This window comes from Chroicocephalus ridibundus, chromosome 10 (assembly GCF_963924245.1).
Source record: "Chroicocephalus ridibundus chromosome 10, bChrRid1.1, whole genome shotgun sequence".
Lineage (NCBI taxonomy): Eukaryota > Metazoa > Chordata > Aves > Charadriiformes > Laridae > Chroicocephalus > Chroicocephalus ridibundus.
Genome location: NC_086293.1, coordinates 9,107,020 through 9,133,308, shown reverse-complemented (window position 1 = coordinate 9,133,308; position 26,289 = coordinate 9,107,020). Strand labels below are relative to the sequence as shown.

General features: G+C 41.6%; 1 protein-coding gene across 7 annotated transcripts in view; it reads left to right on the top strand.

The window, feature by feature from the left end:
* Positions 1-22,318, top strand: part of IFT122 (intraflagellar transport 122) — a 32,340-nt gene extending 10,022 nt beyond the window's left edge. For 5 of the 7 annotated variants that reach the window (XM_063347838.1, XM_063347842.1, XM_063347841.1 and 2 more), the window contains 17 exons: positions 588-752; positions 1,604-1,801; positions 2,924-3,064; positions 4,799-4,852; positions 7,090-7,251; positions 10,179-10,345; positions 11,248-11,419; positions 12,546-12,648; positions 14,180-14,320; positions 15,386-15,483; positions 16,391-16,491; positions 17,642-17,807; positions 18,779-18,890; positions 19,287-19,415; positions 20,254-20,333; positions 20,977-21,141; positions 21,845-22,317. In XM_063347838.1, coding sequence (XP_063203908.1) covers positions 588-752; positions 1,604-1,801; positions 2,924-3,064; positions 4,799-4,852; positions 7,090-7,251; positions 10,179-10,345; positions 11,248-11,419; positions 12,546-12,648; positions 14,180-14,320; positions 15,386-15,483; positions 16,391-16,491; positions 17,642-17,807; positions 18,779-18,890; positions 19,287-19,415; positions 20,254-20,333; positions 20,977-21,141; positions 21,845-21,934 — 2,244 coding nt within the window. In that variant the 3' untranslated portion in view covers positions 21,935-22,317. Of the gene's footprint in view, positions 1-587; positions 753-1,603; positions 1,802-2,923; positions 3,065-4,798; positions 4,853-7,089; positions 7,252-10,178; positions 10,346-11,247; positions 11,420-12,545; positions 12,649-14,179; positions 14,321-15,385; positions 15,484-16,390; positions 16,492-17,641; positions 17,808-18,778; positions 18,891-19,286; positions 19,416-20,253; positions 20,334-20,976; positions 21,142-21,844 lie in introns of those variants that run through there. The other 2 variants (XM_063347839.1, XR_010072747.1) reach the window with 2 other exon arrangements.
* Positions 22,319-26,289: the final 3,971 nt, after the last annotated feature.

Sequence of the window (26,289 nt, the reverse complement as noted above, 5' to 3'; positions counted from 1 at the left end):
TTTATGGTCTTAGGGGTACACTTTAGGAGCAGTGTGCTCTTTTACAACCTAGAACTTGTGACAGTCTCATCTTGTGATTAAAACCTAATTACTGGTATCTTTCACATTCTCTGGCTGTAAAATTCATACTGAGAGAATGTTTGTTCTTAGTGGGGCTTAGGGGTGCGTGTGTGTGTCTGAAATTGCTGTTTATTTCACAAGCCAGTTAGCAGCTGAATATTTCAAACTGGAGCCCCGAGGTACTGATCCAGAGAACACAAATAGATCCTTTGTGTCTTCTGTATCTATGCTATATATTCCTGTAGTATTATATTAATGTAATTGTTTAACTGGTGGAGCACTAAAAAATCGAGGCTGTATAGCATATGTTTTATTTGTATAGGCTTGCCACCTAGATTACACCGTGGAAACAAGTCTTTTCAAGATACCTCAAACTGAAAGCATTGCCTTAATTTAAATGCAGAGTTTACCTCTGAAAAAAGTTGCAGTTGGATGCTTTAAACAGCATTAAAGTTTGTACTTGCTCTGCTATTTCTAGTTTTAGGAACAAAAATGGATGGACTGACTTTGGTTTCAAATATGTCTAGATTCTGAAGATATTTGTTGATAATGTCTTCGCAATCGTCCTGTTGAAGCAATCCACGGCTGTGCGCTGTCTGGATATGAGTGCATCTCGAAACAAGCTGGCAGTGGTTGATGAAAACGATACCTGCCTAGTATATGATATTCATACCAAAGAGTTGTTGTTTCAGGTAAAATTCCATGTCTTAAAAGAAAAAAGGGGAGGCGGGGCAGGAAGTGCTTAGGAGCACAGAACATACCGAAAGTGTTGCTGTGCAGAAATGTATATAGCTGTCATTTAAGCCATTAATCATGTTTTGTAGGATTTAACTGTGATCTCTTTCTCTATCGAAACTACCCTTAGAGAGATGGTAGACAAGGAGATATATGTGAGCAACTGTTGAATAAAGAGCATTTAAACATGTGACCTTTTCAGTTTAATTTAGAGCTCTGTCCTGCTTCCCTTTGAAGCATTACAGTTAATGAGCATTTTGGCTTTATCATTGGTATGAACAGAATTAAAGCCTATACTTCTTTGTTTGTTGTGTATTCCCAGACTATAAAATGAATAATGATAATTCTCTCTTCGTTGGCAGTTTAGCAGTTGCTGTAAGGGTTCGCTCGTTAATGTTGATGAAACATTTTCAGAGAACACTGGATAGAAAGTATGCAGTGTTACGAAGAAGGGGTCTGTAACTTTCTTTTCGTAACGGGGAGAAAAATGATTAATTAAATGTGCTAGCTAACCAGCAGCATATCATTATGGAATTTTATATTATCTTCTACAGTTTGGTAGTATAGATCACTAGTAAATACAAAACAAAGACAATTACAGCTATTTATTAAAATGTAAAGTTTTGGCCCTGTAAATCTGTCTAGGAATATACTAGGCTTTAGAATATTACAAACATAAATACCAAGTGTGTGTGTGTGTACGCACCCAGGCTATAATAGGTCAGACATTCTAGCTGAAGGATGCGTATTTCTTAGGAAAGAAGATGTGATTGCATCTATTGTAATCATCAATTATTTTGCTCATTAGGAACCCAATGCTAATAGTGTGGCTTGGAACACACAGTGTGAGGATATGCTTTGCTTTTCTGGAGGGGGTTACCTCAATATCAAAGCCAGTAATTTCCCTGTCCATCAGCAAAAACTTCAAGGCTTTGTTGTGGGTTACAACGGCTCCAAGATCTTCTGTCTTCATGTTTTTTCTATGTCAGCTGTTGAAGTTCCGCAGGTAATCCTTTAATCTCATTAAGTGTTGCTTTACATTTCATAAACATCAATGTTTAAGAAGTGAAGAAGCTTTTCTGAGATTTACTCATATTCCATTACCAAAATATTGTCATTCACACTTTCTTCATCGTTATTTAAGTTATATTGCATAATCTATTTTATTTTTGTTTATTTGGCATTAACTAAGCTAATTTCCTCTTTGCTGTTGTTGATTATTGTTTCTAATTATCCCTTTCTAATTGCAAATGCACATAATCTAAAACCAAAGATGAAAATATGGTGCTGGTGGTACCTCCTCCTGTAGCTTTACTGTAGTCTATGTATCTTTTCTCAAGTTGTAGTATCATTTTTCTTAGGAGTACATCAAGTACTGTCTTATTGTTGCTTTATCTAGATGTATTTAGGCAATATTTAAGCTGTGTATTTTAGTCTGAATGTATAGTACATTAGTTAAATAGTTAAATTAGTTAAAGCTAACCTGTTTGTTCAGAGTGTTCGAGCTGTAGCTGCAGATCCCAAGCCCTACTCTGGCTGTGTCAGGCTGCAGTTGACAGTTTCTCTTTAATTCCCTTTTAGGGCTGGTCCTTGAGGTCAGTGTTTTTTGGGTTTATAGTCTCACTTGGTAAAAGAGCTTTGTCATCAGGCTTGGTACAGAAGGGCCACTTCCTCATGATACCTCTTCTGTTGGGTTTGAATATTGCCACACTGGGCTGTCGTGCCACTTTTCATGCTTTTAGCCTTTGAGAACAAACTACCCCCTCCTTTGCTCTGCTTCCATAGTGGTAAAAATCCCTCAACAACCTCATTGGCTCATTGTACATAATGTTTATCGTCTACATGTTAAGAATTCACATTCTTAACTACTACTTAATATGCAAGGAACTGAAGATTTCAAGATGGATGCTTTTGGAATATAATTAACCCAGCTTGTCTAAAGATAGAATAATAGTAACCCCAGAATGTTGTTCTATTATACAAAAAACCTACAGTTATTCTCTGTGGAACTTGTAATGGTTGTGATTGTAATATATCTTTTTTTTTATTGCCAAAATATGTAGAGACTTTCACTACTATATCTCAGTATTATGCTTTCTAATACATGTTTTTCAATGGAAATCCTCAGTCTGCCCCCATGTATCAATATCTGGAACGAAAAATGTTTAAAGAGGCCTATCAAATTGCGTGTTTAGGAGTAACTGATACTGACTGGAAAGAACTGGCCATGGAAGCCTTAGAAGGGCTGGAGTTCGAGACTGCTAAAAAGGTAAAGTCATTATTTAGTTATTTAGCAGAAAGCTTGGTTTATGTTTTTATATATACGTAGTGTGTGTGTATAAGGTCTGTTTTATGGCTGGAATACGAAGTGGTGTTCCTGAGTTACTACCTTGCTTTAGTGTACGTATGTTATTCCACATACCAAAGAAAGCGCTGGTTTGTTTTATACTCAGGATCTTGAGGTGAGGTTTTAAACTGAAATCGAGTTTATCTCTCTAGATAAATGCCATGTTCTAAATCAAAGTGTTAAATGCAAAGAAAATGGTTTCTTTCATCTGCTAGAAAATGCTTTAATGAATTTGAGGGGGAATGGCACTGGGAAGTTGTTCAGTGGGGCTGCTGACCACCGGGTGGCAGCAAAGAATGCCTTAGCTGACTCGCTTCCCCCTCCTTCCCCAGTGCCATCAACGTGCTCTTCCCCCCCCGCCCCCCCTTAAGTATTTAATAGAACCTCAGTTCAAATGTGGAGGTTTCATATTCTTTGTTATTTACACGCTAATGTTCTTTGAAAGCGATGGTGATGGGATGTCATCCTTTTAGTCATTTTCTATCTGGAACTGCTTGATTTTGGGAGTGGTCTATAAATGGGCATATACTGAAGAACAGAGTTTTCTCTGGCATAAAATACTTCCCTGTTTTCTTTCACCACCTTTTCTCAAATAAGAGAGGGCGAACTGAGTTCCATGTCATGAATATTGTATGAAAGACAGAATATTCTAAAAATATGGAGGGAATGGCCTGTAATGATAGGCATCTTTTAATAACAGATTTTTTTAAAAGGAAATTAAATGCTTTATTTTTCTTTTTTTCTTAAGTAGAAGCATCTGAATAATTCCAGTTTCATAGACAGCTTTATGCAAATAGATATTCTTAAAAAGAAGTTTTCAGTGCCTCCTTGGAATTTTAAAGTAGTGCCCTCTTAGAATTAGAGCGGATTAATTTGAACAAAAGCAGCTTCTTGACATTAAAGGCTCTCATAGTTCCTAGTCCGATCTGGTGTAAGCAGAATATTCTATGCCCTCTTAAGCATTAGTTTGGTTAGAAGTCTTGAACATGCAGTCTAAAGAGTTAAATTTCTATTTTTTGATGCACGTCAAGAATAAGTGCTAAGCTGCTGTAACTCGCACGTGACTTTGCCACTTGAGACTTTGGGTTGCACATTTCTCTCCATTTGCAGAAGATAGTATGCTGTCTTGCAGTACTTTTATCTTACTGTCTTCTTACTTCCTTCCCTCTCCCTGAGCTACTTCCGTACTGGATTTTCAGAATGATGTAAAAACTAGAAGTATATTCAGTATGCTTTGGCAATACGACCAATTATGTGTTCTACCTTGAGTAGTTTCCTTAAATTTCCTTGTCTGTATCATGCCTTGCATCAAAATGGAAAAGCTATAAAATAGCCAGAATAAATATATGTAATATTTTAAATGGCCTTTTGTGTTTCTTGGGGGACTGACATACGTAGTCCTACCAGTCCCTGCCTTTGCTGTTGAGTTTCAGCGATAAGCCGTTTGTACCCTTGTCTTACTTACTGTAATGCCTCAGGAGCCCCAGCTGCAGCCGCAGCCCATCAGGTTGGGGACTGCACAAACCAGAACACAAACCCCAGCATATTTCTGTCTCATGTTTGCATGAAGACAGCTTGATTTATGTGTAACAATATTCTGTTGATTCTTCTGGCTTTTCAAGTGAATTCCTTTTGTTCTTTTTTTCTTTTTAATAGGCATTTACCAGGGTACGAGACCTTAGATATTTAGAACTGATCAGCAGCATAGAGGTAAGAGAGTGTTAAAAATAGTGTATTTTCTTACGCTTAGTACTATGCCAAAATCAGTACTTTCTGGTTTGGAGGGATTTTTGTTTGAATAGTGCTTCTGACTGTTGGAGATGTGTTTAAAGTGAAACATCTTGATTAGCTGAAGTGACTCATATCCTAGTCATGGGACTGAAACTTCATGGAAAAAAAATGGGGGTGCAGGACAACAAGAATTTCTGAAACTGTCTTTAGGAAAACTGGAAAAATGGTCAATATTCAATTAATAATGGCTAGAATGCTACTGTGCTAACAGAGCTTAGTACAGAACACTTCATAAACATGAGTTAATTAAGCCTTTCCTTACCCCCTGGAGGTAGGTAATTACTATTATCTCCTCTTTGCAGAGCCAGAAACAGGCCCCGAGAAATAAAATGACAAACTTAAGGTCTCATGACAAGTCTGTGACAACTGGAAATAGAATTTGGGATCCCTTACTTCCATACTGTGCTCTAATCACTAGGTCTTGCTCTTTTCACACTTCTTGATAGAATTTCACCAGACAATAACTGTCTGTCACAAGCACATTAAGAGACATGGTGTCACCCTTGTCCTTTCCAAAGACTGTGTGATAATGCTTGGTTTAAAGATCTGTGTTGAGATGGCGTAACGGGAATTCCTCTTTCTCGCGCTAATTAGATTTACACCTTCTCTGAAAGAATACATTTCTTGCCTTCCATTTCTGCAGAGCTGTCCTGGTTCTGTCACAGCTGCCCGTTGGTTGCAGTTAACTTTTCTTGGTGTCTTAACATGGGACAATTAGGAGCCCACTTTTTGAGTTTTGGTTTTTTTTTTTTGCTTTTAAAGGGCAAGTAGGTAGACAGGAGCATTCTCACACCACCACTAACCTTTCTTTTCCACATATACTTCTCCACATCTGCGTCTATTGAGGATATTCTGGAATTGTCACGTTATATTCTGTTTAATGAGAAAGATTCCCTTTGTACATAGGTATAAACTTACTTTCAGACTTCTTGAAAATTCTCCTTCTGAAGTGAGAGTTCTACATCATTGCTTACTCTTGCTTGTGGTGTATCCGATTCCTTTTAAGGCTTGTAAGGATGTAACTAAGCACACGTGTTCCATTAATATGATGGTTTTCTCTCAGTAATGACACATTTTTTTTCTAATTGATGACAGCAGGAAATATAACTGCCAGATCTCTGTATCTGGCAAGATTCTGTGAAGTCTTCAAAAAACAGTGTAACAATTCCCCCGATTATTCTTTTAAACAAGTTTTTAAAAGGAACTTTCAACACCAGTCCAGTATCAGCCTAGTAAATATGCGTGACCATAAGAAGGGGTGATGGCTGAGTCTCCTTTGGCAGCAGAGAATTGAATTTGTATGCTCGTGGAATGCTTTTTCACCTTTTGTGCAGTTTTCTTTAAATTCAGTTCACGTCTATATATTTGCATATGAGGTGGGCTAATCACAGTAATAATTTTATCCAAAGCAGGGTAGTAATGTGCTTCCAGGGTACAGGATAAAATACACCCATTGGAAGACAGGCACACACACGCCCATGCGTGTGCGCATCTAGGGTCCCCTGACACCAGTGTAGCTCGGGGTCTGTTGAGGGCAGGGCTTTCTCTGGGGCACCGCGCGCTGCCCGCCTGGTCCCTTTGCAGGCAGCGGTGAGCCGGCAGCAGGGCAGCCTGTGCAGGTGCTCTGCCAGGGACCTGGAACCAGGAGCTCCTGCCCCTGGGGACAGTGGTGGGGACACTGGTTTTTATTCAGATGCAGGTTAACATACTGGATGAATCTGCTTATTGCTAGCAATTATTTTCATGTTTGTCATCCCACCCGCACGTATTGTTAATTTAGCCAAATTATATGCTAGTAAGTTTCTACAGGAGAAAATAAGGAACCCATCAGATGCCTTTTCTTTAAAATAGCATAATGATAGCGTGTGTTCATTTTCCTGTGTGAAATCAAGAGAAGTGATTTTTTTATGACTTTGGTTTGTATAGTGACATTTAATTTTGCTCTTCCTAATTTTAATTAAGAAGGGATTTAATCCTTTAATTATAAATTCACCAGAAATGTAGGAGAGTCATAATTATCATATCCTGTTACAGGGTTTTATTAACAGTTAAAATCTAAGCCTGAAAATCTAATTCTTCAATAGCTATTTTTCACCTAGGTCCTGATCATCTAGACTATTTTCTACATCTCTCTTTGTTTAATTTTTTTTTCCCAGGAGCGTAAGAAGCATGGAGAGAACAACAATGAATTGTTCCTAGCAGATGTTTATGCTTACCAGGGAAAATTCCATGAGGCAGCAAAGTTGTACAAAAAGAGCGGACACGAAAACCTAGCTCTCGATATGTACTCTGATTTACGCATGTTTGACTATGCAAAGGTAATAGTTGGCAACTGAATATTTAAATGCAGAAATATTAATGTACCTGTATCTGTTTTCAAAGTATGATCCTACAAAAGGACTGTATGAAATGTGGGCTTTGAATTACAACTTTTTCTCAGTTAATTGGTCAAATTTCATTTGGCTCATAAGGGGAAAAATGGTTTTCTTCTGTGTCTAGATGTAGTGGTAGCCTTTTTCCTCAGAGTCTGCTACTGGAGTAGCAGATTGTGTTTTGTAGATTCTCAACTGTGTCCATGGAATTCATGGCTTTTCAGTGCAATTTTTTATTGGACACTACCAAAGGTGACTCTTTAATTGTGACTATATAGTATTAATCATAGTAATTTTCCTTTTTTTTTCCCAAAGCCTAAAAATCTCATTTTTATTACTTTCTTCCCTATTACCTTGCTCAAGAGTCTCTTTTTATTTTTTTGTCTTCCAAAGATAATAAGGTAGTACACGTGCAAAGTGGAGGTGACTGCACCATAGTTTTGATTCATTTCCATATAATAATGAAAATGTTTTTCTTTCAGAGTTTGAACTTAGAGGTACATTAAGTTCTATATTAATGTATTTTATAAAGCGTATAGCATACTAACCTAGTATATTTCTGTTTACTGGAGAATTTTCTTACAAAGATACAATATTTCTTGGTGGTTTTTTTAAAACTCTATTTCCATGTAGAAATAAATTGAATATGTTTTTTTAAAGTGATGTTTTTATATGTTGATAAGAAAGCATTACTTGGCTTTTAAGTCTTGTATGGTGTTTTCTTATCAAAATCCCTGAGAATGCATGCACTGTTTAGTCTCATTCATCACTCATCAGAGCCTTACTCTGCCCAATACAGGACAAAGACTTTACCATTACATGCATATAAACTGTTTTAGCATAGATTCCACAAACTGTGCTACAGAGAGAGCTTTTTCTTCCAAGGGCTTAATATAAATACTTTGGGGCTTTGCTGATGTAAGTCTGACTTCCACTATTTTTGGCTGATGAGTCTTTTGTTAGCTTCAGTGTTTTGGCTCCTCTTGAACATAAATGTAATTCATAGATGAGAATTTTCCCATAAGTCTTCATAAGAATCTTTTAATTCTTGGCCGTAGTCATGTCTATATTTAACTAGCAGAGAGCAAAAGGTCTCGTGTCTCCTATCCTTGAGAGTAACTCCATGCAGAGGAAATTAAAGGTGGTACTTAGCATATGAAGGACGCTTCTTATGCAGGGAGTGCACAATACATGGAAGAATATGTAAAACCCCTTTGTTTGCCAGTTATTTTTCCAAGGAAAGATATGGGGGGGAGGGGTGTGGGGGATGTTTTTGTGTTGGATTTGTTTTTGTTGTTGTTTTTCTAATGCTGCCAGAATTATGCAAAGGGACCCTTAGAGAATCTTCTGCTTGTGCTTGACTTCGGTTAGCTCTGGCCAGACGGTCCAGGCTGGAGACAGAGGTCAGGAAGTCCTTTGATATCTGGTCATAGGCTCGTTATCACGGCACCAGATCACAAATTACTAAGAACTCACAAATAACCTCCTTACACTGTAAGAAGCTGAGCTTTTGATTTTGGACTTATTTTGGTGACCTAAGATGGAAAACAAGTTGTGCCAAAGATGTTGTTCAACTTGATTCTTTTGCTGCAGTTTTTCATGTTCAAAGATTACCATGACATCTTTATAGTTATTCCCGGGCATTGGGGCTGTGTGGCAGGAGATAATGCCAGAGCAAAAGCCTCGCTGGAGCTCACTTATGAGCTGACATAGAGATGGGGTGCAGTTCTGTACCTGTCGACTGCCTGCGTCAGGGAAACTACTGAATTGTGGTAGCGGAACAGATCTGTTGTGTGGGTGCTTTTCGTGGGCTTTTTTGCCTGTTCATTGTTTTGGTTTGTTTGGTTTTTTTTAAATCTGAATCAGAATTTACCAGAAACATAGATGATAAGGTAATCTTCCACTCTCTTCTCTCCTTTCTGTTTCTCCTCTGTTGTAATTTTTCATTTGATAGAAGCTGTTTTAATGGACAGTAGTCTGTTGTTAACAGACAAAATTGCCCTTAATCAGTCCTCTGGTGTTGAAGTACTTTTTTCTTTTTCTTTTTTTTCCCTGACACATGATGTCAACAGATGTGAACCACATGGTGCCAGGGCTTTGGTATTGGCAGAAGAAGCTGAACAAACTATTAGAAATCTTTCCAAAATGGTCATCGTGACAGAGTCCAGGCTTGGTGTTTGCCTACCTTGCAGGAGTCCAACCAGTAGTTCAGAGTCTCTCCCACTTTTGAGCAGCTGTCATTCTGTCCTTATAAAAGAACTTCTTTGATATATTGTAATATAATTATGAAGTGTCTTTGCAGAAAATGAAATTTCAGCCTTTAATTGATTACTCTGGTGCTAACATATGATTAAATGGGTATACGGTTGTTAACTAAGCATGGGGTGGGGCTGGGTCCCCTTTAAGAATGAAACCATACAGTCTTGCTTTGTAAAATCTGAAACTTGGAATTGATCTATTGCCATTTTTGAGATGAGTGTTGTTTTGTTTTGGAAAGGCACGTTTCTGAAAAGCACACAGAAATCATAATTTGTATCCACTTGAACAGGCTCAACAGAGAGCAAGCTTTCCAAGAAATCAAGAGGGGACATATTTATTACTTCTGAGGCATCTGTATCCAACTTCTCCTGGCCCTCCCAGAATCTCCACTTTTTTTTTAATTGAAAACTAACTAAATGGGAGACTTGCCATTGTTTCCTCCCGAACATTGGGCCTTGATGATTAGTTGCTGAAGGCTGGATCAGTTCATTATTTCTTTTCTTAGCAGACATAATGATATTCATTCAAAAAGCCTTTTATGTATTTTAGAATTTCGACTGCATTACCTTCTGGTGACAACCATTGTTACAAACTTTTGTGTTGCACTGTGTCAGGATTTTCTGGGATCTGGGGACCCCAAAGACACAAAGATGCTAATAAAAAAACAAGCAGATTGGGCCAAGAATATCAATGAACCAAAAGCAGCAGTGGAGATGTACCTGTCTGCAGGCGAGCACATGAAGGCCATAGAAATCAGCGGGGACCACGGCTGGGTTGATGTGTAAGTTTTAGTTCCATCTCAGACATAATGTAATAACTCACTCAAGTTTTTATTATATGAATTCTGCATAATTTTAAAATAAGACCAAACTGGTTTGATATATGCCTTTGTTTATATCAAATTGAGTATTTGAAGCACATCTACAATTTAAAATGTTTTAAAAGTTGCTTTTATTTAGAGGGTAGGGACATAAATATGTTACAAAAACAAATGCATTAAAACAATGAGAGTCTGAATGGGCTCTTCTGTACTATGAGACTGTCTTCTGAAATATGCATGCCTTAAGCTTTTCAGAGTAATCACCACAGCAGTGCTTATATGCGAGAGCCTAATTCGGTTCTTTTAAGCTGCTAAGGGTAATCATCTAGTGGGTGGAGAAGACAAACTGGAGCACAGAATCCCTAGAATTTCTGTGGCTGCTACTGGCACTGGTCAGATTCTCCTTGATTTGCAGTGGGTGGCACTATGGGTTGTTTGCTGAGCTGTCACATCTGGGACAGGTCACTCAGCCCTCCCTTGCCTTGGTTTTGCTGTGTGGCAAAGTGGAGTGATGTTTGTTCAGGAGCCTTTTGTTCAGCTTGGGGTTGAGGAAGTGTGTCCCGTGTCATGTAGCACCTACTCCCTCCCTCTGTCTTCATGACTGTGCAAGGAGTCTGAGACATGGAATTGCAGTATGAGGGAAGGTTGAAGGAATGGGTTTCAAGTTTGTAAAAGGGCGGGGGAAAAAAAAAAAAGAATTTGGAATGTTTACTGAAAACTGTTTAAACAGTGTTGCATGGTACTACTATTATGACATTTATTAAATAATAACTGATTAAAGGTGAAGTTATTACAATAATTAAACAAAAGGCAAAACAAGGCAGAGCCTGAAACTTCTGGCTTTCTTTTTTTACTGGGTCTAGGTTAATTGAAATTGCTCGAAAACTGGATAAAGCTGAGCGTGAGCCTTTGTCAAAATGTGCCTTCTATTTTAAGAAACTTGATAACCCTGGCTATGCAGCAGAAACCTACATCAAGGTTGGTGACCTGAAAGCGTTGGTCCATCTCCACGTGGAGACTCATCGCTGGGAAGAAGTAAGCGTGCCCTTGATTTGGGTGTTTAAAACCACTGCTGCTTACTGTCTGGTTGCAGGACAGGGAGAGAAACATCTGGCTGCTCCACCGCTCTAGCGAAGGGAGAGGCTTCTGTAGAATGGGATGCAGAGTATTTAACTTAATTTTGTGTGCTCAGTGTTTGTTTGGTGGTGGTTTTGGTTTTGGTCGTTTGTTGTTGGGGGGTTTTTTGTTGTGGTTTTTTTTTTCATTTATTTATTTTATTTAGTTTCCTGGCTGACTATTTCTCGGTCTCACTTCCAAGCATCTTTTTTTGCCTGTTGAGTTATAGTTGCCCACTTCCTATGGTAATCCATGGGATGCTTCTAGCCCAATAGAAAGAATAAATAGTAATTATATCATGGGAAATTCTGTTTTGAACTGTATTATTTATAATTTGGACATACCCGGGTGAGAATACCGTATACATAATTTAGATCTGATGAATGTGTGCTGTGCTTGTGTGGACCCCAGTCTATAACTGGATTTATGCTTCTGATTAGGTAAAGTTCTGACTTCGCTGTTGGGTTTTTTTCCATAAAAATATGGGTCTGCCAGTACCACACACTTCACGACTGGGGTCACCATTAATTTTGTTCTTGTTTCTTCACATGAAGTTTTTGATAGGTGTAGTTTCTTCAGGAAATGTTTTCGAAGTGCTGCTGGAATTGACAAACCCCCTCCCTCAGTTATAGAAAATTGCAGACTTGGTCCTCTATTGACTAGTTAGTGAGTTTAGAAAGTGAATCTAAACTGCAATTATAGTGTTCCTTCAATTTCTTTAGAAGATATATTCAGTAAAAATAAAAATATTGTTTGTCTCTTGCTGTGAAATCTACTACATTTCATAGACAAGCACTAGCAAGTTTCCCTGTTTCAATAACCAGACTGTTACTATGCTTAGCTTCTTTTCTTTTGCTGTTGGTTGCTTTTTATTTTAAAACACATTAATTTCATACTGGAGAAAATATGGATTGCACTCTCCATTCTAGTTACATATGTTTATTGTGAATTTACTTAGAGCTGAAGGATTGATCCCATGGAATATTCTAAACCCTTTAACTGTTTAAATCATGCAGTATTCTAAAAATGATTTTTTTTACCTCAGGCATTTGCTTTGAGTGAAAAGCATCCTGAATTCAAAGATGATGTCTATGTCCCTTATGCTCAGTGGCTAGCAGAGAATGATAGATTTGAAGAAGCCCAAAAAGGTAAAAATGTCACTGACAGATCACTGGTCAGTCGAAATTTACTCCGTACTTTTCCAATACAGAATTATGCAGTCTCTGCCCTGGAGAGTTTTTTGTCAGTGGGATTCAAAACCAAATAGAATCCGTGTTTTCATACTGGTCTTAAAGTAGCTGGAAGGCTCCTTATTTGATAAGAAAATGTGATTGATCTATCAAAAATGATGGCATCTATATATAGGTCCAGATTTTCTATCGTATTGTATATGTGAGTGTGGCATGTGGCAACAGCATATAATCTGAACTGTCTTTATTAATATTTTTCTCACAATAGGATTCAAAATATGGCAGCCACCTTTTAAACCTGAGTGGAAAGCATAGTCTTTACTTATATTTAGGTAATGTTGGGTTTGTACATTCCTGGATCTTTAAGAATTTTCATGTATTTTGTTAGACTTATAAAATTACCTTTAAAGAGAACTGTCAACCTTCCATCATGTGGACAGCCTGCAAAACTGAATTCATGAACTGTTCCAGGAACAAGGAGATGTCGAAGCAAGCTCCGTGTGGAGCCAGCATGCTTTTGGTATAGTTCCTTTTTCTCAGGTGTAGCTCCATGTGACTGTTGCATCTGCTGTTTCCAGAGCCAGCTCAGATCCAAGTGTGTAACTGCGGTTGCTGTAAGGGCCAAGATAGTGAACGTGCCAGACGTGATCTGTCGCCACACAAAACTCATTTGCGTGTCTCACCACCAAACCTTTGAGCACTTGGTGTTAGGGCAGTTTGGTAGTTTGCGCATAGAACTTGAGTGCATGGATATGGGTGCGTTGTCCCCGCTCTGTTCCACAAAGCTCTGTGCTGCTGCGGCTCAGCAAATGCCCCAGCATGGGGTGAGCTGGAGGTGGTCGTGTTGCTGTGTGAGAGTTTGGTTTACCTGGGGCAGTTGCGCTGTGGTGTTGGGTGTTTTGGGGCTGGTTCCCCCTCCATCCCCCTTACCCTGTATGAAGACTGCGTTTGCCAAATGCGTGTTTACCAAGTGAGAATTCATGATCTTACTTTATACTGGCTTCTGAGCATCAGATAAAGAAATGCTATTAATAAATGATACAAGGATAGAGTAAATGCTGTACTCTTTCAAAATATTCAGCATTAAAAAACAGAGTACTAACTTCAAACACTAATTTATTGTAGTTTTTAATGAAGTTGTGACTTGCAGTGTTCAGAGATTGCCTTTGCTTGTAGAGAGATCTAATCATCATAGTTGTTTTTTCTCTTTTCTATATTTTAAAAAAAGCAACCACTGTTGTTCAAAATTTGTGAGCTCAAGAGCTGCTGAGACAGCGCAGAAGCCACAAAATGCCTACAGATGCTTCTCATGTTCCATTAGTGTCACTGCTTTCAAGGAGAAAAATACCAGCGTATAATCCTTTTTATCCTGCTGTGGATAGACTATTTGATATTGGCTGAATAGACTGCTCTTAATTTAAAAACATTAATTTCAGTTAATTGATATAATCGCACTGTAAAATCCTCTTTGTTTTGGCCTTCTGTGTAGCATTTCACAAGGCTGGCAGGCAGAGTGAAGCTGTAAGAGTGCTGGAGCAGCTAACGCACAATGCTGTTGTTGAAAGCCGATTTAACGATGCAGCCTATTATTACTGGATGCTTTCCATGCAGTGTTTAGATATAGCCCAAGGTGAGTAACTGAAAGGAAGTTTATATTTGTTACCTTCTTGTGCATGTAGACAAACAATTACTGAATTGCAATAGCATTGCTGCAACTACTTCACTGTTGGGTGCCTTTGGTTTTGGTTTGTTTTTTGTTTTGTTTTGTTTTTTTAATGCTGTCTGTAACTCTGGCTTGTGCTATTTTTGTAGTCCCACTGGTTTTCCCATGTGCTTATTTAAAACAAATAACCAAAACAGCAACATCAGCATGCGTAAGCCTCCTTTTTGAAATCTGACTGGAATCAAAATCCTGTCTCTTGGGACCCTGTATCCTCATGCACCTTCCCACAGCACACTTTAGCTGGAGAAATGATTGGAGGGTTAATGTACCAGGAAATAAAAGATGATCTTGGAGTGTAAGGTACATCTAGTATTGGAACATAGGTTGGAGAGGTACTTCACAGATTACTTCTGCCAACAGAGATAAAACTAATTTTTTGTTAGCTATCATTTTGTCTTCTGAATGTATTTCACTGGGACAGAGGTGGAGCCAGTAGTTAATAGGTGTAGTTTAGTAACAATGAATACAGAAGATTGATAATACTGCCTTTTGCATGGTGCTTTAAGTACCTTTTCTTTGCAGTTTAGCTGATGCATGATAGTGCTGATCCGTTACCCCTCAGGTATTTTATAGAGATGCAGACTTTTCCAGTTGGCATAGTAATATAGTTAATATTTATGAAACAAATGTTTCAAAACTCATTTTATTTGTAAACTATGAAGTTATGGATGAGGTTTCCAGTGATGCACACTTACTACTTTCTACCTCTAGCTATGCTATAGCCTCCAGCTATGTTAAAATCATTGCATCAACTGTTTTGTGTTTTACCATGCTTGGTTTAGACCAGAAATTTGCTCAGAAAAATGTCAAGTCTGGATAATGTGTGGTTTGCACAGGTAGATGGGGCACACTTGAACTGGTACATACCTTTTTTGGAAGTGCTAGCATTAAAATGATAATATGCTCTCTTCTTCCAACTGAGTCTCATAAAGTCATCTTGGAGACTTACACTAATGCCTTTGCCTCCCACAGAGAATGAACAACAGAAGACTGAAATGTTACAGAAGTTTCATCACTTCCAGCGTTTGGCAGAAATTTACCATGTCTATCACTCTATTCAAAGATACACTGTAAGATATTCACTTTAGAAGTTGTGTATTTATGCTTCCTGAGCATTTTTCTCTAGGGAGTCCAGAAATAACCAGGAATAAGTAATAACTTTTCAGGCAAATAAAATACTGAGCGTAGATTAGTGATACTGTATCACAACTTTATTTCTTTGCCTTCTGCTGTACTGTACAAGAACTTCTGTTGTCTTAGTTCCTAAAAACTGCAGTGGGCTTGTCTCAGTGTGGGTAGACGATACGATGGTGGCTGACTTCCCACCTCCAGCCCTTTTTTGCTGGCTCTGTCGGTTTGGTTCCACAGTGACCTGAGCCTCTGGTCCTACAGGGGCTACAGCTGGCTTTTCCTTTAATCACGGGGAAAACAAGATTGGACAGAAGAAGGCACCCTAGCTTAGGGATTCCCACAACGTGGGATGTGTATCAGTAGTGGTGTGTGTAAACTACTGCAGAACGCTAAGCTGTCATGAGTGAGGAGCTTCTGCTACTCCCAGCAATTACAGTAATGCTGCCGCCACGGTTGGTGAAAATATCCTTTGTAAAACATTTGAGAACCCTTGATCCATGCTGTTGCCCCGAAGAAGGGGTTGTGCTATGGAGGTCTTTGCTGGCCACACTACTCCAGGCCTTGCCGTGGTGGAGACTGCACTATCTGCCCTCATTTTTAAATGGCCAGCTGAAGATGCTGGTTTAGCTATGTGTATCTCCTTCTCGCTTTTTCTGCCTGTAGCAGGTATCAGCTTTGGTGATAAAGACATGCAAAATCCACTTGCTATATTCTGTCAGCACCTCCTCTTTTTGCAACTGTATGAAAGAAGCACAGTACTTAAGACGCCTAGTGCTGTGATGCTTAGTGATAGGAGTTGTTGGTTTTCCAGCTTAGCAATATGTGTCTGTATTTTTAATACTGCAGGAGGAGCCTTTCAGTTTCCACTTGCCTGAAACCCTCTTCAATATTTCCAGGTTTCTGCTTCACAGCTTAACAAAGGAGACTCCTTTGGGGATCTCAAAAGTGTATCCTTCCAATACAGTACAAAATCTAGAAGTTATTTTGTGAGATACATGAATAATTGATGTTCACCCACAATGTAGAGATCTCCTGTACGGTGTCTTCAGTTTCAGCTGTTGGTTATAGTTAATGGAAAATTACTTTTGTCCCTAAGGAAATAATCAGCATCTTCAAACCATTGTGTGTTTAACTGCACGCTTTTTTTTTTAAGGTAGTTTTGGAGAGCTGCACAAATCAAATAACATGTGATTCTCCGAACCACCCACCCAGTCTGGTGTATCACCTTTGTCAGAGAAGCGAGTTCTCGGGCAGCAGTCGCTGCAGCAGGGTGTTGTCAGGATTCAGAGCCAGCGTTGTTGCAAGGAGACTGCCCTGCGATGGGGGCGGGGTGGGGGGGCGGAGGTCTTGCTTGGCATGAGGCTGGGGGGGCGGTGTGGTGTCTGCCAGGCGAAGGGTTGCGCAGCTTCGTCAGTGCGTGTGGCATCTTTGGGGAGTTCTTCAGGAACAGTCTGTGTGAACCCTGTGGAAATGCACCTGTCTGTAAAAGATAACAGGAGGGGTCACTGGGTGCCACAGGGAGGCTGGATTTTCTTCTTTTCACTTAATTTATGGCTTTGGGTAGGATGTTAGCTTTCCTTGTCATAACTTCCTCACTTATAAATGTATAATCTCTCATAAAGTCATTCATAACATGCCTTGTGATCAGTAGCTTTCTAAGCAGCAGTTACTGTTACGCACTGATGAAGGGGAAAGAGAACCTTTGGTCAATGACACAGAGCATATGCTTTATTTCCAATAAGATCATGTGTATTTAGTTGGTGTCAGTGGGTTGCTGGTGTTGTAAGATTTTTATTTAGTTTATTTTTTTTTTGCCTGGGGAAAAATCCATTCACCCTAAAATTGCTGAAATTCTGTAAAAGGAGTCAGGATATTTAACCAAAGCAATTCCTTACCTTGCTAATAATTGCCCGCAGACGTTTTGATAGACCTTTCACACTTGTTTTTAAATGAAATTATGTAAATAGATTTCTCTTGTTAAAGCCTGTTTAAAGTACCGGTGTTGGATATGCTTCATTGCATAACTTCCCTGATTAGAAAGAGTATTGCATTTTTCCTAAGTGCCATATGTATTTTTATTCCTTAACTAAATTATAGCAATACATTATTTGCCCTGGCAAAACAGAGTAAAGCTCTTGGTGCATATAAGCTGGCTCGTCACGCCTACGACAGGTTACAGGGACTGCAGATCCCAGCTAGGTTCCAGAAATCAATTGAGCTGGGCAGCCTGACAATCCGATCCAAGCCATTCCATGACAGTGAAGTAAGTTGTAATGTGTTTCATGTTAATCGTTAATATGCGGCCTAATCCAAGAGTCTGAGTTGCTGTGTGCACGAAAAAATCTGAAATATATTATGCATAGCTCTGTGATATAATTATAGTTCTGATGGAAACGCAGTCCTCTTATTGTTATTCTTCAGGTCAGGCTTCCTTTTGCTCCTGAGAACAAATTAAAATCAGTCCTTTCTTCATGGGCAGCTTCCATCCTCCCTCTCCTGTCTTGCATCTCCCTTCCTCTCTGCCTATTAATTCTGTCAAGCCTTTTTCTCTCCGATCCACATGCAATTACTCCACAGTCTTTGTCTCCCTCTCCAGCTGGAGGTCACTTTCATTTGTCCCACTCCTAGCCCTCCTTCCCTCCTTCCCGTATCCCTTGAATGACCTTCCTTCCTTCAGTCTTATTTTAACACCTTTTCTTCTTTAACTGAAGTCTAACTTTCTGCAGCGCTCCATAAAGCTGTGTCTCATGGAGTACTCACTAAAAATAAATTGTATTGTGCCAGTGAACATGCACCTGGCCACCTGAAATAATAGAAACACAGTCTTAAGAACTGCCTAAAATAACTGTGCTCTTGAGGAGAGATGAATTAATTGGAGAACTTGAATTTGACCAAACCTTAGGGCAAAAAACTTTGCTTCAGTAACCTTCCTTTTGAGTTCTTTTGTCACTGTGTATTTGATGCAGAATTCTGCTTCTGGTACTGCAAAGGCAAGGTGGAAATTTAATTGTTAGAATGGTGAAGACAGCTATTTTTAATGTGAAAACTTGCTGGTTTATTAAAAAGGGAAAGCATTTTCAGATGTTAAAGGATTTGATTTCACAGCGGTATTTCTCCAGATTAGCGCTGATGTAATATCAGTGGTGTAAACCTAAGGAGCCCGCATTTAATTGAAAACAAAGAGTTCAGGCTGTGCTGTTCTGTGATTACCGTGCTCTGTACGTGTCTTTGCAGGAGCTTGTGCCCTTGTGTTATAGGTGCTCTACCAACAACCCTTTGCTAAATAACTTGGGGAACGTCTGCATTAACTGCAGACAGCCTTTCGTCTTCTCCGCTTCCTCCTATGGTAAGTTGGAATATCACATTTGCGCTTTTCAAGTAGATAAATGTTAACTGAACAGAGTAGGCTAGTACTTCATTGGTTCTTTCCGCAATGTTATTTGGGCAAACAAATCTGTCCTTTTCATGTTAGATTTCACTAAGTGGCTGCCTCTTGTCCCGGGGATTGTTGGATTTCATTGCAGCAGCAGTAAAGCATTGCTTTATTATGGGACGCTGAATGTATAAAGTGTTTCATTAACACAGATGCAATCCTTGGAGAAGATGAGGGGTTTGGGGTTTGTTTTAATTTTGTATAACAGAAGCCAGAGGGTGTTCATTTCTTAAGGGGCACAGTATCTTCTAGGAGGTGTTTTCTGAGTTCTTGCACGTCAAATGCTCCTTGCTTCTCCCACCGCTTTAGAAGTGCTGCATCTGGTCGAGTTCTATTTGGAAGATGGCATCACGGATGAAGAAGCTGTAGCTCTCATTGATCTTGAAGCTCCAAGATTGAATAAAAGAGAGAACAAATGGCAAGAGATGATGAGTGACAGTATCTTTTTGATTAAAACTGGTTTCTGGTCCCTTTCTTAGGGGGGAAAAAAGCAACAATCTTGAAATTTCCCCGCCCCCAGGTTTAAAATTTTGTCATATGACTGATGTAAGTACAATTGCATCGTGTTTCCTTTTCAAGTTAGTACAACCACCAAAGTGATGCTTTAAGTAAATATAATATTTTATAAAGCTTTTTCATCCGGAAAATTTGTTTCTAATCATGTAAAATATTTCTTTTTAACAGTGGAATGCCATGCTTTACTCATTCTGTTTTAACTGCTTTCTGTAAAGAATGGGGAGAATCTGAAGTGTGTTATTCGCGTCCTTTAACAGCTTACTTTAGAGGCTGCCATCTCTTAGCCGAGGGGAACCAGCACGGACTTCCTTCATAACCATTCCTGTTGGAATCTGGTGTGTAATGCCTTGGCATCCAGAGCTCCCAGTTGCTGTGGGGGCCATATAATATTAGGTACAGAGAAATGTGCAAGAAAACACAGTCACTGACTAAAGCTGCTCAAAAATGTAATTTAAATAGGTTACTTCACTTTTTGTCACATCAGAAGAGGGCAGAGAGGGAAAGGAGGCAGAGCTGATGCCATACTGGTTTGTGGTCAATTCTGCCGTTCCACAGCGGCTGCAGTGATAAATTTCCCTAGTCACCGTGAATCACAGTAAGCGCTTCTCTAGTGCTTTCTGTAATAACTGAGGCACTGTAGCAGTTTGAGAATACTCTGGAGCAACAAGAATACCAGTCCTGCTGGTATGCTTTCATACTTATTCTGTGAGGACAGCTCATTTCGTGGGAACTCTTTTTTTTCCTTAACAAACGCATCTAGATGCACAGAGTTTGAGGCTCGATGACAGCACAGATATTATTGAAGACAATGATCCCTTTACAGCAAAACTGAGCTTTGAGGTAAGAACCTTACTTGTATCTTCCAGTTGTTTCTTTCTTGCTACCAACAGAAATTAATAGAAAATGTTCACTACAATCCTTGCTGCTCTTCGGTTGTGGATGTGTTACAAAAACTACCACAGGAGAGACACAAAGCAGGGGACTGGGAGAGAGGGGTGGCACTTGAGAGGGAAAGGGATTTACCAGTTAACTCCTCTCTTAAAATCAAACAAACAAAAGGCCCAAACCCAGAAAACAACAAAGATCTTAAAGTAAATGTTCCTGGAATTTGTTTTTACCATCGTACAATGATGGACTGGGGCTGTCCCCTAGGGTACTTGTGTGTCTAGGCAGTACCCCTATAAACCACTTGTTACTGTGAGGTTGTAGTAAAGGCTGTGGGCACGGCTGTTATTTCAAAGGAAATGTAAATTACAAGGAAATGAATAATGGAAGCTCACTGAGGCCACGTTAGAGATGTGGCTGGATGCTGCTGTCACTGAAGGTACTGACGAAACTGACAGTGAGTGTGGTGGGGACTAGACTCAGGGCAATTCTGTATTAGCTTTTTCTACTGAATTTTACTTTGCTTCTTACAACAATTAACCCTCAAAGGGCTTTGCAGTTGGTAACAGTAATTCTTTCTAAACCTGCTCTCCTGCAGCAAGGAGGCTCAGAATTTGTTCCAGTGATTGTGAATCGTGCTGTTCTCCAGTCAATGAGCCGGAGGGACGTCCTGATTAAACGCTGGCCAAAGCCATTGCGGTGGCAGTACTACCGTTCCCTGCTACCAGATGCCTCCATTACCATGTGTCCATCGTGTTTTCAGGTAACGTTTACATGAAGAGGTTTAAAAAACAGAAACAAAAAACCCTACTGAGAACCATATGGTTGAAACAATTCTAATAATTGAAACCTCATACTTTAAAATGTATTCAAGAAATTCCTGAATGATGTAGAGACAGAGAAGGCCATGAAACCCAAAAACTAAGCTGTGTGGTGCACAGAGGAGCAGCTGCCTTCTGAAAACTTTGAGGTAGCTGAATTTGAGAAGTTGCACTGACAGCAAATCAGAGCCTCTCGAGCAAACCTTGGCTGAACAGCAAGTGCTGATTTGTGTTTATTTCTTTTTGCTCTGTCTCTCGGACTTTCAGCCTGGTCTAGCAGGGAGAATCAGTCAGTAACTAAGTTAGCTTGTGGTTCCGTCCCTCTCCTTCCCCTCTCGGGAATGGCTTTTTGAAATACTGGAATTCAGTCATGTTTGCTTACACAGAAACTGTCTAATTTTTGTCCTTCCTTCTGCAAAAGTAATTAATTGGTTTGTACCTCTTCAGCAACATTGGCAGTGGCCTGTGAAATGCTTGCTGCTCCATTCCGGGTTATAGTGCTCTCAAGCAATGGAAAGAGGACCGATTCTCTGGTGATGGCAGCTTCAGAATGTCTGTGCCGTAGAGAAGCTGCTGAGCTCAGTTTGCATTTTCTTTCAGCTAGTCATAGGCTAACTTGTCCCTAAATCTGTTTCTAATTAACAGATGTTTCACACAGAAGACTATGAGCTTCTCGTACTCCAGCATAATTGTTGTCCGTTCTGTCGCCGGCGAATAGATGAGTCAAACCAATGAAGAAAAACAGTCTTATACCTCAACTGACAGACTCCCCTGTTGGCTTAGCAAAACAGTTTTTAGATTTGCAGAGTTTTCCTAACAGCTTAGTTAAGTCATCTTGTTCCATTTTTTTACATAAGAGTAGAACTGTGTTGAAGAAATGTAACTATTTTTTTTAAATGAAAATGTCTCTTTGTGACTGTCCTCTACGTTTCCCAGGCAAGCAGCTGAAGTGCCACAGATTTTTACAGGAATGTTTCTAGAGTCAAGTTCAGCCTTGAAGTAATCGTTGTTTTTATTCCAGCTTGTGTTAGGACTTGATTTGCTCCTTAGTATGTACCCATTAGTGACAAATCTTCAAATAAACGGGACTATCTTTCCCTATTCTTTGTCTTGGAATTTGCTATAATGCTGCTGCTTCTGAGCTTCTATTTTTTTTTTCCTCTTTCTATTCTGTTTATGCAAGAACAGCATTAGAGTTTAGACCTCTTAAAATGTGATCTTAAGAGTTACCCTGATCTTGGCATCGAGGGCCACCTCACAGGCACACTGCTGAGGGGGGCAGTGGTGAAGCTTTTCATCTGTGTAGAATTCACCCTTGTTAAAAAGCAGAGCACCGGGCTGTGTGTGGAAGTGTGCCTTTCACACTAAGCAGCCTACCCTGGCGTAAGCGCCTTAGCTGCCCGCTGCCGCCTCTCATCCCAGTACAGCAGCCTGTTTCCTGCTAATGAAGGGAACCCACTGGCCCGATGGGCTAAACTGGATCTGTTTGCACACTTCTAAATAGGTGCCCGTCAGGAACCCAAAGCAGGCGAGGGCTCAGCCAGCCAGTGGTTTCCCACGCACTTCTGTGCCCAGGAGAGGCGGGTTCTTCACTGCTGGGAAGATCCTCAGTGACGCAGCCTGCTGGGGTGCTGGGATCCTGGGACAGGGATAGGTCCTACAGCTCCTGGCCTCCTATCAATTCTTGTGGCGTCTGATCCCAGCGTACCTTTGTGGTGGGCACAGGCGCCTGTCCCAGCTCTGCAGGTCCCTTGCCTGCCATGCTGCACAGCGCAGGGATGTGCCACAGGAGTGGCTCTGAGCAGCGTTTCCCAGCAGTGGCTCAGTCCAGAGCCATGAGAGGAGATGGACCTGCCACCTTCCGCTGCAGCCTCTGGCTGAGGAGAATTTAGTGATGCGGCTGCTCGACCAAACGCTGTGGCTCGGTCCCAGGCAGCACTTCAGCCCCCACGCCGTGATTTACTCACTCCCCCCTGGCTCCTCGCAGGACTGAGGGGAAAATCAGAAGAGCAAAAGCTCATGGGTTGAGATAAAGGCAGTTTAATAAGTGAAGCAAAGCTGTGTGTGCAAGCAAAGCAATAAGGAATTTATTCACTGCTTCCCTGTGGCAGGTAGATGTCCAGCCTGCTTCCTGGAGAGCAGGGCCTCGGCACCGGTAACAGTTACACCACAAACACAACACCCTCCTTTCCCTGAGCTCTTACTGCTGAGCACATCATCTGGTGTGGAACGGAATGCCCCTTCGGCCAGCTGTCCCCGCTCTGTCCTCTCCCCACTTCTCCCCCAGCGCTGGCCTATAGCTGGGTGAAACGGGAGCGGGGGAAAAGAAAATGTCAGCACTGTGCAAGTGCTGCCCAGCTACGGCCACACCACTGGTGCGTTCCCAGCACTACTCTGCTGCGAGGGAAGCTCCTGCCAGCCCCAGCCTGCTGCTGGGCAGCTCGGTCTCTCGAGGCCGGTCACCAGCAGTTCCCCAGCAGCAGGAGGATTTGTGTAGGCCCCTGGCTGGGCTGGAGCTGGGAAGCGGTAGGTCTCTTGACTTCAATCCAGTATAAATCGTGCCCATGTTACCATGAGCTCTATTGTTATGACATCCCGTCTGTCACAGCCTCCCTTTGTTTTGAGTGGGAGATGATTTTCTACTTTCTTGTCTTAAGCTACTGGCTGAGGCTGTGGGTGCTGGTGAAGCAGCTGCCGTGTAAACAGCACTTTGCACGTGAAACGGGTGATGGCTCCGTATCTGCTTGAGTTCCTCTCCAAAGTGACACCCTGCAGTGCCACTACAGGGCTTCCCAGTCCCTCGATGGTTCCTGACCAAGTTTGCTTAATTTACCGCTTTAAAAACATTCTGTTCTAATTACTGCTCGTCTGCTTTTTGACTCATCTGTCACTGTTTGCAATGAAGACTTCGCTATTGACATGGATAAACAATGCTGTTTGAGAGCTGAGCCAGAATGGAATTCGGCTTGTTCTCCCGGAACTGAGCTGGCTTTGCAGAGCTAGTGGGAATGAAAAATTATAAAAATAAATAGATAGGGTTTGCGTTGACGCAGAGGCAAAATGGATCAAGCGGGGAAGCTTTATTCTTTTTTTTAAACCAACTCTGTGAACACAGTCTAGGTTTGAAAAGCGTATTGGGCTTTTCCCGGCAAAACCACACTGGACACATCGCGTACATTGTGAAGCTGTTCCGGTTCCAGGGGCTGCTTTGTGCCACTGAAACTCCCGGGTAACGTCATGGGAAGGACTCCCCGGGTGTGTGAGAAGTCCCACCGTGGCGCTGTGGGCTGAAACTCTTGTGAGAGCTTGACCAACTGTTTTCTAAGATTCGCACCGTTCTTCTGCCCCATTAGTGCTTGCCTGTCCCACGGCCACGCTCCAGCGGTGACGCACGCTGGGCCCTAAGCTCTGAGCAGCAGCTGCTGACCTCAGCAGTGGCTTTTGCATCAGAGCTTAAGGTGGCATATTTGTGTATTGGGAAGATAAACCCTTAATCCTTCTTGTGTGCCCAGGTACAGGCCTGAACAGCTGCATTTGCAATGAGGTAGTGGCGCTGCTCTGGCCTTGGCAACACGTGTGAAAAGTTAATTGGGAGGGCCTTAGGATGAGGGACGTGAGTGTGAGGACGTGGTGTTTTCACGTTAACGTGAAGGAAGACTGGCCAGAGTGATCGTGGCCTGCCTTTGGCTGCAGCTACCCAGCTCTTCCTTTGCCCATGGTGTCAGCACTTGAGGTCCTTTAGACCTACCCGGCTTCAAGTGAAGGTTTCCCAGCTTAGTCTCTTCTTTAAAGAGGGCACAGAGCTTTGTGCTTTCTTCCTTTAAGCATTTTCCATGTGCTGAACTATCCCACAGGGAACACTGGTAAAAACTAGGCCAGGACTGAAGGAAGTTTATTAAGGCCAGGAGGAGGTGAGCTGCTGCCCACCTCGCACCTGTGGGCTCCAGCAGCTCCGGCACATCCTCCTCTGCTGCTGAGGTGCTCCCGGTCCCCCCTCCTCTGCTCCTGGCTGCGAGGAGCACTTGGCTCAGCCCCCACTGCAGCCAGACCAGCAAGGGGGGGTGCTCGGGCTCCCTCCAGCCTGTCCCTGGCGCGGGGCAGCGCAGGCAGCCCTTGCCTGGCCTCCCCGGGGAACCCGCTGGTACCTGCCAGCTGGAACCTCACTGAGTGCTGATGGGAAAGTTGATAAACAGCGGGTGGAAAAAAACAGAAGAGATGGGGAAAATAGCTTTGGAGCTTAAAAGATTAATCATAATGGTGCGAACTGTAAGGAACCACCTTCTGCAGAAGAGAGATCCTCTGCAGGTGGCTTTATTGTGCTCACGCTGCTGTATGTGTTGTCCCGCTGCCTCTGAAAAATTAAGGAAAGGTCTAATCGGTTGCTGGCTGGCACAGAGAACATTCCAAGCACAACGGAGTGCATCAAGTAGGGAGGCAGAGAGACACGGAGGACATGGGAGGCTCCAACGACGGCTTCCCCTGTGGAATTTGATGATTCTGCGAGGTTTCGGGGAGGCCGAAGATGTCTGTCAGCCAGCATGTGGCGTGGAGTGTTGGCTTCAGCTCAGAACCTCCCTTCAGTGCTCTTGTCCAGCAGCCGACTCAGCACCAGTGCAGAATGATACCAGTCCAGGATAGATGACTAGGTTATTTATTAGGTGTTACCAATGTAATTAGCATGGCCCAAACCACATACAAAGCCAGGCACAGCGGAGATGGTACAACTGGAAACCTGCCAGCGGGGTCAGTGTTTCCCTGTGGCGTCCCAACCTCCCCAGCCAAATCCTGTAGCAGAAAAAGAGGTGGCTGAGAGCATGTGGAAGAACGGTTGGTGATGTTTGTGCTGCCCGAAGAGTACTCTTCTGCAGCCTCCCATGGGGAATGGCGGTTGTGGCGGGGATGGCTCTCCAGGGGGGACTTCAAACTTCCCTCCTGGTTGGCAGGGGATGGAGAGGAGCTGCTGTTTGTTGGCGAGTGCCAAAAAGCGCTCTCAGCCCGGGAGCACTGAGAAAGCACAACCAAGGGCAGGATCCCTGGGGGCCTTCTCTTTCCATGGCACCCTCCTGGCACCCCGATGGTAATGCAGCCTG